Raw genomic sequence first — 16158 nt, 5'->3', positions numbered from 1 at the left:
CTGGAGTGAGGGGTACGGGTTCGCATACTAAATCAAACTCAAAAAACGAGGAAAATTCATTTGTCTATGACATGTGGCCTTTAACTGTTTTTCTGAATACACTGTATAAGCTGTGCTAGTGCCACAGTTTCTTGGAGTTGGACTAACAATTTAAATAGAATTTGTTAAAAAACATAAAGGAAAACTTAAGTTAGTTAAATACTCTCTTATCATATACATATTCATACTTCCTCTCGATCAAATCCTTCAACACTATAGGAGATCTTACCACAGCTCTACAGATGATGCTCAGATTTACTTCTCCAAAACAACTCTGCTCCTCCTGACTTACTTTGTAAGTGCACTAACTGGATGGGACAAGACTTTCTGCAGTTGAATAAGATAAAACTGAGATTCTTTTCTTTGGGAAGAGCAATAAGAGGCACAGACTAGCTACCTATCTGGTTTTGAGAGCTCTAAAATCTTGTACATAAAGAAGTTTTACAAAATTTGGCAACCTGTTCTTTCTTAGTTTGACCAGTTACCACTTTTCTCCATAAATTGACCATTTCTGATACAGAGCCTTTTGCATTATTTAATTACTTAACCATATTATGTGCCTACAATTACTTATCTTTACTGTAAAGTATTATTTATTTCATTTTGTTTGTTGCATCTTTCATCTCATAACATACCTCATAATATTTTTATTTACTTTTTTTCTTTCTTATTAGAACAACAGTTCTTTTTCTTTTTTTGGGGGGAGGGGTGGTGGTGGACGTTATTGAAATATTCTGGATATTGATGGAAAAATCGGACACCCATATTGTCATTGATTGCATTTACGTGCACTTAATAATCCGATCATAGTGAGATCTGATTATTCAAGTGGTCATGTAAACAGCATACTCCAATTTCTTAGATGGGATTAAGGCTTAGAAATCTGAAAAGAAATCAGATAAAGAGAGCTGGATTTTGGCTCGGTAACCAGATTTTTCAGTGCATGTGAACTCTTACTCTGATTTCTTTCATTTCTCCTCAGTCTGCACGTGCGCAAGCAGACCGATGTGCCAGATACAGCTAACAGGGTTTAACAAGCACCTGTGAGATGACAACAAAGCATTTTTGAAGCGATGCTGAAATCTGCTATATGCTTGACAAAATGAGGAATTTGAATATTCTTCATCTTCTGTTCATATTTGTTATGTTAAGTTTATGTCACATCTTATCCTGTGAGTTAATTGGCCAGTTGCAAAGCAGAAATTTGATTACTTCCTGACTCATGTTAACCTGGAGTTTCCCCATTATCTGATTACTCGAGTGCATGTAAATGAGTGGAACGAATTACTGACGAAATCGGATTTTCTGCAGTTATCAGATTATTAAGCGCATGTAAACGCACTTATTGTTAATGTGTACTTTGTAATGTTAACTGCCAAATGTCTGATAAAAACAAATGTACAAAAAAGACGGATAAGGGATACTCGCACACACAAATATGAATCATCGGTGCAGAGCAAAAATCGGAATTGTGCAACAAGGCTTGTGATTCGTTTACGTGCAGCTCTGTAACTCTGCAGCTGTAGCTTCTCTGGGAGGCCACACGTGCGTACAGTGGAGAATTATTGTGAAACAGCTTGAGTCTGCTGACAGCTTGACGAAGAGGGCGTTTTTATAAACAAAGCAAAATCTTTAATTGCAGAGTTACTCGTATGCATTGGTATTTCACGCTTAAGCCTTCATTTTGTAATGCCTCTCCTAATGGCTTTGGAAAACTTTGGAAGTCATAGCTGTGCAGCATATCACCACATTCGTAAACTTCATGGCAATAAAGTGGAGCAGATTTAATTCCACTGTGGGAGCACAAGCCTTTTAACCCAACTCCCTCAGTGATGTGAAGACCATTATCTCTGAACTTCTTCCCACACCACCAGAAAACAGGAAGTGCTCTCGCCTTTTGAGGGTGGATCTTGAGGAGAGAAGTGCTGTATTCAGAAAGGTCCTCTAAATTGGAAAATCAGGAGCTCTAGATAGAACACTTGTATGGAAAAGCATTCATCAATCAAGTAAACAGTTTTATACACTTATACTGTGTTCAGGTGCTCATTGGAAGGTTGTGGGTACCAGTGGGCTAACTAGTAAATTAGACTTCACCCCGTTCAGGTGCTTGTTCATAGACACGCCCACCACACGAGAAAAGAAAGCATGGAGGTTGGGAGAATACATATCATGCTTTTCTGTGCTGTGTTATTAAAGCACGTAGATTTAATAGAAGAGCATCAGGTATATAATTTTTCACAATCACTGCAACTTTACTGTTTTTCATTCATATTAAAGGTGAAAGTTTGTGTAATAGGTCACGTCTCATAAGCTAGTGTATCATCTAGAATCCTGAGTTTACCAGTTGCAAACACGACTTTGTTGACCATTCTAGTGCATTTTACAAGTGGGAAAATTTGTTCAACACTGCTCGAACACAGCATAACATGACATAGCCAGGCTCCAGACAACATTTTTTTCGGAACTAGCCCAAAAAATATTGTCATGCGTCCTAAATTTTTCAAAATCATTTGTTTACATTACATTTTTCTCTTCAGTTTTGCTTGCGAGCAAAAATATGCAGATACATAACACATAAAACACATCAATGGTTCATAAATACACTTATATGCATATGTATATGAGTATATGTATCATAAGCTCTGTAAATTAAAGCATCTTTTTAACACTAGCAACTGCATTCTTGAAATGCAAAGCAAATCTCTCTCTTAAAATTACTATATACTAATACTGGACTATTGCTGCTCCTCAGAACCAGCACACACTGTAAAGGCCATCAGAAATAGCAGTAAACAGTAATTATAAACAACTATATACATTTGATTTATCATCATTTATGTCTGCGTTTCAAATAAGAATAGAGCAAAAACATATTTCTGTGCCCTGGATTTGGGTCTGAAGTCTTAAATGTGACATCTTTGGCTACTCGCTGTACACAACGAGCACTATATACTATAGTCTGTCAGTAGACCTACTGTATTCAACCAGATTACAGAGAAACTGTAAAACAGAGTAAGAAAATGTTACTTGAGTATCTGTTACAATTTTGAATTGCCTATGTTTATGATAGGCCAAGCTAAAAAGCATAAACAGACACAATCGTTAGCTTGATGCTGTGGTTTCTGGTGATAGAGGGGGCCTGTAGGTATCTTAGAAGTTTGGTTCTGATTCATGGTGCCAAGATGCAGTTACAAAACAATCGTTGACACATCTCAATTTTTGATTTATGATTTATTTCCTGTATTTGTCATTCACAAGCAGTGGTAGCTTAGTTGTATTTGACTGTGACCAACACTGCACAGTAAAGTCTATAAGCCTGTTTTGCCATCTAATAGGCTCAAGCCAAAATCTAAAAAACTGTGTGAAACTTTTTTTGATCTTTTGTTAATTTTTTTGCTACTCATAAGCCTTTTAAATTTCTGAGCATATTTTATTTGGTGTGTTTAACATCTACTTTAATGTCTACTTCATAAGAAGGATTCTATCCGAATAACACTGCTATATTATTATTACTACTGCTTTCATTAGTGCTGTAATGAGGTTTTCACCGTTATGTTGCTAATATTACATATGGATTCCCACTGACAAATTAGCATTAGAAATTTCATGAAAAAACAGTTTCTGGAATAAATGTTTTCATATTTATGTTGAGTATGGACAGCTGGCATGTTCTTGATTTTATGACTGTTTCACAGACATGAAGTGCTAAGTTTATGCATGCAAGTTAATTGTCTCTGAAGTGCCTCAAAACGGCTTAAACATTTTCCCGCGCAATCTTTATCATGCCAGGGATGCACTGTGGGCATTCCATGTTTGCTTGGGTACATCTGGGCCTGTCGCAATTATTACATAATCGTTTGACCGCAATTATTTAAGATAATTGCAATTATTTTCCACAGTCATTAGAAGTCAGCATCAAATTACATTGCAATAAGCACAAAGAGAGTCATTAGTTTGCTTGAGCCAAATAAATGTATATAAAAGATGTCACCTTTTTGTTCTAACTGAAAGTTCTAACTTTTACCTGTGTGCTTTAACATATTTAAGGAAAATGTTTATTAATTTGATAGGATAGCTAGCGACAGGTGTAGGCTTTCGTTGACCAAATGTAACTGTAGACATGTTATGCACACTACAGCACAGTGTACCATCTCTTATTAGCTGTAGTAAAGAACTAGCAAAGCAAGATAGCTAATAAGCCTCTTTAGCTGCTTTAGGCTTCTGCGTTATTAGTCGCATCAAATGTGCAAATCGGACGGTAATTGGCAGCTAAAACTGCATTATGTGACAGGCATCAGTTGGGCAGATCTCCCGGAGGAGGGTTGGTGACCCAGGTCCGGGTTTTCGCACAGCAATACAAAATGGCACACTCCTAAAATAGTGCATTACGTAGTGAACAGGGTGTAGTTTTGGACATAACCACAGTGCGAGGGCAGAGAGTGGAAGCATGTCTGGGGCAGAAGATATGCTGCAGGCCTCAGTGGTCCAGTGGGCGAGGGCCATACCAATGCCAATGCATCTTTTTTCCTTGTAGTCTGCTGTGTCGCCGCAAATTCCAGTCACCAAGTGTGTCTCTTCAGCCAGATGTTAAATGAAGTGCAGCACGGGCTCAGCCCTGCTGGCCTCCTTTCAGCACAGCGCGGCGCCAGAGGAATGCGACATTAAACTGAGCTCTCGCATCAGGACCTGCCAATCTGTACCAAAACCAGTGCTGCGGCGTGGCATTCGGGTGTGCTTCTCAAGTGGTTCTTCAAGAAAAAGTGTGGATAGAAGTCACACTGTAGTTGATCGAGCGAGACGTGTTTTGTGTCGAACATTTTTGGAATTTTGCACTGGAGCTTTGAGGCTAATAGAGCTAAGAAGTATTGGAAGTTTATGTACACCAATTAGCATTGTACAAACTGCCTTAAACTGCACTGAGTTGTGAAGTTATCTGAAATAGACTTGCTAATGTGGTTTCTGATGATAGAGGGAGTATCTAGGTATCTTAGAAGTCAGTTTGATTCTGATTTCAGGGTGCCAGGGTGGGATTACAAAATCATTGTTGATGCATCTTTATTTTTGATTTATATAGCCGTCATTATGATTTATTTCCTGTATTTGTCATTGACAAGTAGTGTTAGTTGTATTTGACTGTAGCCAACACTCTGCACAGTTGTGAAGTCTTTAAGCCTGTTTTGCCATCTAATAGGCTAGAGCCAAAATCTAAAAAAACCCAAAAAGCTAAACTTTTTTGATGTTTTGTTCATTTTTTGCTATCATTAAGCTTTTTAAATCAAATAAAAAAAATGCAGATATTTTATTTGCCTTATTTAACATCTACTTTAACATCTTCTTCCTAAGAAGGCTTTTTATCTAAATAACACTGCTACATTATTCCCACTACTTTCTTTAGTGCTGTAATGAGGTTTTCAACGTTATGTTAAGCCTATATAAAAATTCAATTATAATGTTTTATTTATTAATTCAGAATCTTTAGAGAGAATTGCAGTGCAGTCCGTTTTTTCCCCACTTCTGCTGTTATATGTAAAATTTGACAAAATTCAGACTGTTGCAACAGATGGAGCTGAGATTAATTTGCCCATGATGTTGTCATACAATGACAAGACCACATGAGCAGTACATAACAACCTGACTGGGCTTGAGGCAAGTGTGCAGTGATTTAGGCCACATGTGTCAAACACAAGGCCTGCAAGCCAAGTCAGGCCCGTGACAGAGTCCTGTTCGGCCTGCGAAACTATTTTAATTTTCTCTTCTTTTAGCCCGTTTAACCCTGAGATACACTACAGTCCTCAGCATGCACTGAACATAGTGTATGTTCTGACCCCGAACAACAATCTGTGGGCCAGGGGTTACACAAAAAGAAAAGATGCCTGGGGTCTGGTTCAAGTAAATAGGCAGTTTTAAAAAAAAAAAAATGCCTAAAACAATTTATTTTAATTTGGAATTATTTTTGAATAAGTATTCAAAGCCCGTTTTGCTCTTGTAGTTTTGGCATATTTTGAATAAACAATGGCCTGTTCGGGTCGTTAAAATGTTAAGTAAAAATAAAATAAAAACACAGCTGGTCCTCGGATTTGCTGAGATTTTTAATATGACTTGTAGTGGTTGAGTTTCACACACCTCATTTAGGCAAACAGTTTGCACAATGATGTTCTATACGCCATGCAACATTCAGACAGCACCCATGTCTTGGCTGATTGATTACGTCATGTGTGAGGGGGAAATTATGTAAATTTGATTTTTCATCAAACCATTTCTTTCACTCTTGTTTCTTGAGAGTGCAGTGAGGTCACTTTCGAGACGCATTCTTTTTGTAGCTCGCACCTGTTTCTGTTGAGAAAACTATTCGAAAAATCTGCCTCCTGATCTTCAATTTCCCTTTTCTATCTTTCTGTCTCTTGTTCTCTGTTGTTTAGAAAAAGCCTTTGCCAAACCTTCCTGACTCCTTTTTTTCACACTTCGATCGCTTATTCTCTGTGGCCTTCCCTCTTTGACCCCACGTCCTCAGCTTGTCCTCAAATTCTCTTTGCTGCAGCCCTCATTCAGTTGAATGGGTGCTGTTATTTTCATATCGCTACCCTAGTCTGTGAGTACTTTAGGAACAGATCGCAGACTTTTTTGCTGTCGTTTGTTCCTTTTTATCCTCTGTTTGTGACGCTTTGAATAAGTTTCTTTGTGTAGGAGTTGTTTGAAGCCCGTTTTTTTCAGGACTAGTCCTTGGTTTAAGACCCTATTCGGACAGGATCAGTTTTACATGAGGAGGTGAGATAATGTAATCATTTCTTTGTGACTTTAGTCCCTGTCCGAATGCACCATGTTAGTCATTTTTATGGGCTGTGTGCTCAGTGTTACGGATTCTGGCTCCGTTTACTGTCCATAAAACGAGCAGTAGAAATAAGATCAGGTTGTATTAATCCCGTGCAAATCGACATGTCAGTGAAAACGCTCCTGTGGAAAACGAGTTTCCAAGTATAGAGGCACTTGAAGAAGCATTTACTTGTGTGCTCTGTAGCTAAAATCAAGGCGATATGCTAATGACGCACTGTATACACTTAAGACAGCAAGGTAGAGTAAACAAAATATCAGCTAAATGAAATGTTTTAACATATTTAACACAGTGAGTAACGGCAGTGTGTTAATCGAGTAGCCACTCCCATCTCTGTCATTTACACCAAGATTTCTTACGATGTGCAAATCAGCCATAAACATTACACATGTCCTGTGGTAAACCATTACCCACCTCCCCATGGAAAACCAGTCCTGTCCAAATAGGGCTTAAGAGTGATGTTAATAACTTACTTAATAACGTCCACTCACCGTTTACTGGAAACACCTAGCTTGTACTTCTGTGGATTGATTGCACAGTTCCACATGCGTATGTTTTTTTTTTTCCTCAAAATGGAAGCTAATGGGTTTATCCCTATTTTTTAGGGAGGTTTTGTGACAATAAATGGATGGCAATTCACAGTTCCTAACCTGATGAACAGCAGTTATTGGAGCGATCATATCCTCCTAACGAGGAGCCGTTCTCAGTTGGGAAGTTTTTGTTAAGCCATGCGGGTTGGCGCGAGAAGTATGCTTCTCCAAAACTTTAAGTGTAAGCCCTCATGCTACTTTCAGTCTCTATTCCTGCCATTCCACAACCTCAAACAATGTAATGTGACAAAACAGCGCTGGAAGCAGATGTGACCACATACTCCCATCGTCTTCAGGTTAACCAGTGGTTGGTATTGTTCCTGGGTTCAAAAACATTTTTCACACTCGCCCAAACATACCGAACTGTCAAGAAAAACAGCCCCGGGTCTGGAAGAAAGTGCAAGTGTGAAAATGTCCTACGAGGTCCACCTGCCTCCACTGTAGGTGTACAATTTAAAACTGTTGACCATCTGTTGCAATGCACGATATGTCAGCCCTGTACTTAATTCAACATTGGTCAGGTTCTGACCGTAGGACTGCTGGTGACCTGATTCAGTTTGGGTGGTGGGCCATTCTCAATACAGCAATGAGTATCCAACCAGGAGCGATCCTGTGGAAACAAAATGACCGCTGGTGAAGGACTAGCACAAACTGCACATCAACAGATGGACTGATTATGGGTTACAAGCTGCTGGTTGTCAGGACATCACAGCTGGGTCAACCTAACCTTGGAAAGGTATCGTCCAAACAACCGTAACATTAGCTAGGCTAGCAAACATTCATTGGCATCTAGGACAGCAACTGTCAACGTTAGCAGTACGTTCTAAACTGGGCCGTTTACATATATTTCAATTAATAATAGTATTATCTAGATGTAAAATGTAACACTAAACACTATGTTGGCTCAGTTGACAGTAGTGTGGCAGAAACCGTAGCTAGCTGGCTGAGGAGCTACCTAAACTAGCAGCTTAAATCAGCTTGATGAGCAAACCTGGTACCTTCCTAGACCTACAATTTTTGGGGTTTCTAATAAAGTGGCCATTGTTCTACATACTCTTGTATCTAGGTAGATACAGTCTTGTAGCCTTATTCAAAGATGTATTTATATTGAGTTGGTTGTGCAAATCTGGGCATAACCAACAAGCAAATAAGATTGAGTTATTGCTATGTAACGTGACAGCTGTATTAAACCCTGTGTCCACTGCAGCTTTTCTCCATCATACAAAGAAATTCTCTAACAGTGTGGTATCCCCAGTGAGGTCTTTGTCTCGGCATTCAGGCACGAGATCTCACAACAGATGGCTCATGGATTAAAACATGTACTCATTGCTTTGGACTGTAAGCATGAAATTCTGTTAGCAGACAGAAGCACAATATGATGTCTTCCAGAGTATGGTTTATGGATTTACGGTGGGAAGTATTTTGCCATTCCCTAATGTGGATTTTGACATTTGCATCATTAGTGGGAATAGATTGAATAATAACCCATGAAGCTGTGACGGGAACCACTCCAACGAGCCGCAGAATGAGAGGGAAAAGCTGTTTCTAGTGTTTGGCTGTCCATCTACATCTATGTCAGGGCTTTTTCTTGGAGAAGCGAAAGCCATTCAGTGTGAAATGCCCCCCTCCCTTGTGATTCTCTGTCCGTTTGGTAGGAAAAATAAAGTCGTGGACTTGGCTGAGACATTTGAGGGTGGTTTTGATCTCTCTCTCTCTCTCTCTCTCTCTCTCTCTCTCTCTCTCTCTCTCTCTCATTTCCTTCTCTCTCTCTCTCTCTCTCTCTCTCTCTCTCATTTTCTCTCCGTCCCTCCCTCCCTTTTATTCGGTGTGAAGGGTTCTTGGGAAGAGGCGGAGGAGGGCTCTGAAGGTCGAGTTGAAAGCGGGCTGCTGGAAAGGCCAGAGCAGCCGTGCTCCTCAATCAGCCCTTTGTCTCCGCGCAGTTCTGCCAGGGGCTCGTCCCATAAAGCCCCCACAGTTCTGCCGTGCTGCTGTAGTGCTCAAACAAGTTTGGGGAATTAAGAATTCGAAATGCTTTTTTTCCACGTTGACTCTAGCCACCCCACTGCCTCCTCCCCAACCCATGTCCTTTAGGAGTTAGAGAGTGCTCAGCAGTCCTTGAACTGGGGATTTCCCGCATGGAAAAAGTGAGCAGGAGCAAGGCCCAGGAATTCAAGCACAGTTCCCTTTTAGAGAGCAGAAACTGGTTAGCAAGCTTCTGGCCATGCTGCCGGGAGTTTGGGAGCTGATAGAGATTCCTGATCTGATCTGAAAGATTGTAATTGGAAGGGGTCAATGTATATTTTAATTAACATTGGCTATATTAAGCCTAAGTGCTATACTAAGTCTGATCCTTCCTTATGGCTATTTTACTCCATTACTCTCTACATACTCCACTGTCATAGAGGTGACATAAATGGACATAAACATTTACAAGCAGTTCAAATAACCACAGTGTGGAACTGTTTTAAAGCCCAGCAGAAGCTTGTACTATGTGCAGTGTCTGTGTTTTGACCGCAGTTAAGCTAGCCGCCTTGTGTTGAAACAGTTAGCCACATTAAACATACAGCGAACAACTTGAAATGTTAATGAACCTTTTTAGCCAACTGTGTCTGAACACGTCGGAATTAGACCTCCGCATTTAACCCATCCGTGCAGTGAAACACCACATACACACTAGTGAACACACACACACTAGGGGGCAGTGAGCACACTTGCCCGGAGCGGTGGGCAGCCCTATCCACGGCGCCCGGGGAGCAGTTGGGGTTTAAGTGCCTTGCTCAAGGGCACTTCAGTCACGTACTGTCAGCTGAGGGGATCGAACCGGCGACCTTCCGGTCACAAGGCTGGTTCCCTAACCTCCTTCCCTAACCTCCAGCCCAAATATGAAAGTAATATATTCAGTGTACCCCATAAAATGCTAATTTAAACCTAATAATTCCTTTCTCTGCTTTCCTTTAGGGATGTGAGTTAACAGCTCCTGGTTCTCACATCATTAAAATGGTTGGGTCAACCCATTTATCAAAAGACATAGTCCAAACAACTGTAACATTAGCTAAGCTAGCATCCGGTCACTGACAATGTTAGCAATACTTTCTTAACTTTGCCCACAGGTTCGTTCATCTAAGTGAAATAAAAACAGCTAGATAAAGATGTGACGCTTAAACGTGTTAACTAAAGCTAAATTAACAGAGCATGGTAAAAAAAAGTAAAGTGCTGGCTAGGTAGCTAGCTAAGCTAGCTGCTGCAGTCAGCTAGAATAACAAAACTGGAACCTAACCAGCATTTATGAGTTAGCTGACTTTATCTGGTCTGGCTTTATCATTTTAAGCAAGCTTACAGCATTTTAGGCAGTTTTAACCTTCTAGTTTTGAACTCACCACAAACACTATCACAAACCTTTATTAAAGAAATAAAGGAAAGATATGACTTTTGTCCTCACTGATAAGCAACAATGGGACACATGGTCATGTAAAAGATATACAAAAAGATGTTTAAGTTTAAAAACATTATTAAGTTATTATGTGGCAGTTTTATCTACAAACTTATAAATATCACTTCGGACATTGTCTGCGACTGATTTGGTGGCTCAGTGTTGAGTCAGAGGTGACTTGGGTTTCTGTCTGCTACTCCAAGCCTGTATGAGAGATTAGATTAGCTCCAGGTCAGTGCCATAGCTTTGATGGTTCTTTCTGATGTTCCCTTCATTCGGTTCATGTTTTCTGTGCTGCTGCCTTGAAGCCAGACCAGAGCGAGCCGCCAGTGAGTCAGGCCTCGCTCGCACACTCTACTTCTACTTCTTTCGCTTTGTTTCTGTCTGTGGTTTTGAGACTGAAGTGTGATGTTGTGGTAACGCGACCTCTTCTCAGGCTGCAGGACGGGGGTGGGCGGCCATCTTGTGCAAGTGTGGGGTGTAATTAGGAGAAACTGAGCTGTATTTGGAAAAGCACTCTCCCTCTAAGAAGGCAGCCAAGCCTGGGTGCTGGTTCACAATGAAGTGAAAAAGTGTACAGAGCAAATGGGTTTGACCATCTGGTTGCGTTGGGAGACCAAATAGTGTAATAGATCAGCAAACACTCAATGTCCAAGCTTGTCTAAGTGAGGCAGTGATTTCTGAGTACAGGAATGGAATTGTTACAGAAAGTCAGCGAGAAAGGATAAATACAAATATGTCATGAAGATGTGTTTGTTTAACCATTTCCAAACCTTTCCTCAAGGAATCCCAGTGTTATTTGTAGATGTCATTCAGTACCTGGTTTAACTCAATCCATGCTTCATTAAATTAAATCAGGAGTGCTTGTGATGGAGTGAATGGACTTTGAGGAGAAATTTGGAACCAAATGTTGTTTTTCAAACTGGGTCATGCATTTGGCTCATTACGTTGTTTGCATTTGGAAGTTTATTTGCATTTATTCAAATGATATATGGTGTTTTTACAAGGAAGAGGGAACTTATTACTAAGATAAATGGTTTTCAATGATATACTTAGGTGCCTAAGACTTTTGCACAGTGCTGTGTATGTATGCTCATTTGCCAAAAACCAGCTTAACATGTTTAATGACATCTAGTTTAACCAAAAAGGTTTTTTCTGAAATATTTTATTGATTTGCAGTCATGTACTCTTACTGTGGCATATCACTCTAACAATCTCATACATTGACCACTTTTAATCATCATTCCTGGTCACGTTTTAATGGTCACTCCTAACTAATCATACCTAAATCAGCTTCTGATTTGGTGCACTTTGCCAGTATCTAGTATTTTTCATATGGACTGACGATGTTGATACATAAACTTGTAAAACATGCAGAAATATGTACTACATCTAACTGAATCAAAAGCAAAAGTAATGAAGAATCAGTAAGGTGAACGGTATTGCTGCAAACTTTTTAGTTTGACAAATAAAGCTTCGTAAATGGTTCTTTAACACACACACACACACACACACATATATATATATATATATATATATATATATATATATATATATTTGGTGTATATATATATATAATTGGTATAGAACCTTTAGATCATATCTTTCTGTTCTTTAAACTTAAAAAATAAATAAGTAAATCATTGAAAGGTCCTTTAAGGATCCGAAGCATTGCTCCATAGAACCATTTTTGGCTCCTATGTTGTTAAGAGTTTTTGTTAATGAACGTATTACTGTCTTGGAAAAAAAGTAAATTTTCATGTTTATTTTTGCAGAGTTACTGTTGCTTCCAAATCTTGGCCTGTAGTTAATGAATGTGAGTGTGTGTATATGTGTGCACGCTGCTGCACAGTCAGCTCCTTTATAGACCCCCTGTCTAGTCCACATAGAACAAGGCTCCCCATGGCAAGTAGCAGCTAGCTGTAAGAAAGAGCGCAAATATTGACTTCCTTGCCTCACCCAGAGTGACAGACTGAAACCAGAAGCAGGCAAACCCACCCAGACGAGGTGTCGGCATGTGAACGAGAATGGGACGCCCACAGGGCCACAGCTATTTAAAGCTCATACAGTTGTTAGGACTACTGAGATTGTTCATGAAAACTTGTATCGAAAGGGACACCTATTCTATGTAGACGTTAGAACGTCCATACAGCTCGTTCTTACTTTGGTACTGCAAGTTTGGATTTTTACTGGACCTGAAACTCCCCTTAGGATTGTAAAGCAGGTGTTAACACAGTGGTTCGGCCAAAAATCAAATGTGCACAATTTTCCCCTCAACACAAATGTGGTTGATTAGACAAGACATGTTTAGTGCCTGAAGTTTGCCTCTGTTGTTTTGTGCTGATTCCACCAGGCTAATGTAGCTAACAAGTAATGGAAGTTAATATACCACCGATGCATAACCTGCATAACTAAATCATCACCTTAAACCTTGTTGACTTGTTTGATAATCTCAAATAGACCTGCTTATGTGATTTCTAGCACTGTACACACCTTTTTTGTGTGACTTACTGTAATCTATACTATAATCTATAATACATAATATAATCCATGAAAATGGATGAATGTAGCAAAGCTAAAAACACTACTAGCAGCCTAAAGCCTACATTTTGTGTGTAATTTTGGAGAGTGTGTTATATATGGTGCTGTATAGAGCCATTTTCAAAATTGTTTCACATTCTCCATCGATCTGAAGAACAATTTCACCATGCAAAAAAACCATTTAAGCATGAAATGGTTCTATATAGAACTATGGTTCTAAATAGAACCATAACCTTTACTAAAGGCGCCTTGAAGAACTATCTTTTTAGGTGTGTATGGCTGTAAAAATCAGCAAAATTACAGACAAAATGTAGGCTTTATGCTGCTTAGTGTTTTTCACCATGCTACGTAGTTTTTTCCATTTTTATAGATCATAATTCCTCACATGGTGTCAGAAACTACATAAGCATGTCTATCTGATCTTATAAACTACATAAGCATGTCTTGTTTGACCCACTAGTCCATTTCTACGTAGCTGCATTAGCCTTATTGCGCCAGTGCAAAACTAAAGAAGCAAACTTAAGATACCAAACATGTCTTTACTGATCAACCACTGCCATTGCCGTAAGTAGACTATAATCACTAATATTCTCTTTGCATGTATATGATATACATTTACTGTATCCACCCTGCTTGGGTGGTTGATTTCAGAAGAAATGTCCTCACTTTTGGACATACAGGGTACCACACCCACCTAATTTATGTACCCTGTGTGTGCAAAAGTGACATTTCTGCTGAAATCAAGGGTTCTTTATCCCCTTTTTACTGCAGTAACAGGTTCTACTCTTTTGGGACTGCATTCAGTCACAAGAGCATTAGCAGTGAGGTACTGGTGTTGGATGATTAGTTCTGGATCTCAAACTCCACTCCAGCTCAGCCCAAAGTTATTCAGTGATGATTCATAACTCCAGAGAACACAGTATCACTGCTCAACAGGCCAGTTATGCACTGGTGGGGGTGACCGATTTAGCAGGTTGTCGACTAAGAACTGCTGTGTAAGGAAAAAAAGTGTGTGTTGTTGTAGTCCTCTGATTCTGGTTCCAGTCGTGACTCATCAGGTCAGATTTATGACTTCTTATCTCAAGAATTTTACTTGGTAGGTGGAAATAAAGTTTGAAAAAAAATAGTTATTACTTGTTAAGGAAGTATGTGGTTCAACCTTACTCAGAGAGAATAACACATTATTTCGGTAGAAATGCGAGAGAATAAGTAATCATTTTGACTTTCTGTTTTAAAACATGTGTTCATTTTTGGCTGGCAGGTTGAGCCAAGCTTGAGCTCTGTGCCGAGTGCATTTGGAAAGCATACAATTGTTAAATCCCTGTTTAATTTCACTCGGCACATCCAGCCCGTTTAGGAACTGTATGATATTTGAGCTCAAGGTGAATTTGTGTATTTCTTCAAATCATTTTTGAAGACAATTTAACGTTTTTTTTATTTCCTTCATTAAATTAAGAAAAATGTGACACGGCATATGTTCACAAATCAATTGCACATAAATATTTTCCAAAAAAAAAACACTGCCTCAGTACAAAGCTTTAGTAAATCATAGTGTAGATGAAGAAATATATGAACCTGCTAGTACCATTACCTGATTTTTCCGTATCACACATGTGCAGAGCACTCATGCTCCTGCCCAAACGTAGCAGGACCCTGCTAATGGTGTGTTTGAGTTTCAGAAGAGAATGTTAAAAAACCCACCTCCACATTCATTCACTCCCCACTCATTCACCCCCATTCATTCTCCCGTCACCATTAAAGCAAAGACAACGTGTCCTGATTTGATATTGTTCTTAATTCAAATGGGTGTCTTTTATAACACACACTGTCTATGTGGTTGTCTTATATGTATGTTGCTCTGTGAAGTGTTTTAGAGACCCAAAGCCTCTTTAAACAGATTCCATGTTTTTTGTTGTTTTTCTGTTGTTTTTTAAGGCCACTTGCAGCTAGCTGCAATAAAGGCCCAGAGACGCAGATGGGAAATTGAGCTCATGTGTCTTTGGCCTTAAAATTTGGCTCGTATACCCATAAATCATAAGACAGTTTTCTCTGTGGCTCAGCCTGACAGTGCTTCTCTCTCTTTCGCTTGCAGTTTACTATCGGGTGCTGGTGAACTTCACAGATTCGTTCACGTACGGGCCTGAGCTAGATGACATCTACTCCACTCCTTTCAAGGAAATCTCGGATGCTGTCGTGGACACGGTGGGTATTATCAGGCCTGCATCTTCTAACTTTTGCAGGAGGCACTGGAGGGATTTTAACATCTCTTGTTCTTCAACATGCCATGTCTGTCTCGGACTGTTTAGTGGCCAAGCCCATCAGTTTGATCAGGAGGGTTAGAGCAGGGAAAACACCAAAAATGTGTAGGCAGTGGTAGTCTAGGAACAAAATAGAGAATCATTGCTTTAGATCAAGGCTACCCAAAAAGACATTTCATTTGGCCCACCAGTAATTTACCCTAACCCCACCCTCTCGCCCAATGAGAGAACAAGTAAATTTATATACTATACAGTATACAGTAAAATATATATTTTTGAAGTGTTTAAGTAAGAAAATATATCCCTATCAAGGCACACAGTCATTAGGATGTATTATGATTCAACATTTTCTCTGAGGTTCAAATTTAAAATGACTTTTGGGGACACATTTAAATAAATGTTTTTTAAAAGTAAATTTTATTTAGGAAAAAAACCTTTACATCTGGCTTGCAGGCCAAAGTTGACCCATGA

At 39.4% G+C, this 16158-nt stretch overlaps 1 protein-coding gene across 1 annotated transcript in view; it reads left to right on the top strand.

Moving 5' to 3' along the window:
* The window catches only part of hspg2 (heparan sulfate proteoglycan 2), a 185127-nt gene that overhangs the window by 53529 nt on the left and 115440 nt on the right, over positions 1-16158 (top strand). Inside the window, exon 4 of the mRNA XM_036591441.1 lies at positions 15522-15631. Coding sequence (XP_036447334.1) covers positions 15522-15631 — 110 coding nt within the window. The remainder of the gene's footprint in view (positions 1-15521; positions 15632-16158) is intronic.

The sequence above is a fragment of the Colossoma macropomum genome, unplaced genomic scaffold, assembly GCF_904425465.1.
Source record: "Colossoma macropomum unplaced genomic scaffold, Colossoma_macropomum, whole genome shotgun sequence".
Classification (NCBI taxonomy): Eukaryota; Metazoa; Chordata; class Actinopteri; order Characiformes; family Serrasalmidae; genus Colossoma; species Colossoma macropomum.
This window is presented reverse-complemented; position numbering and strand designations above follow the sequence as displayed.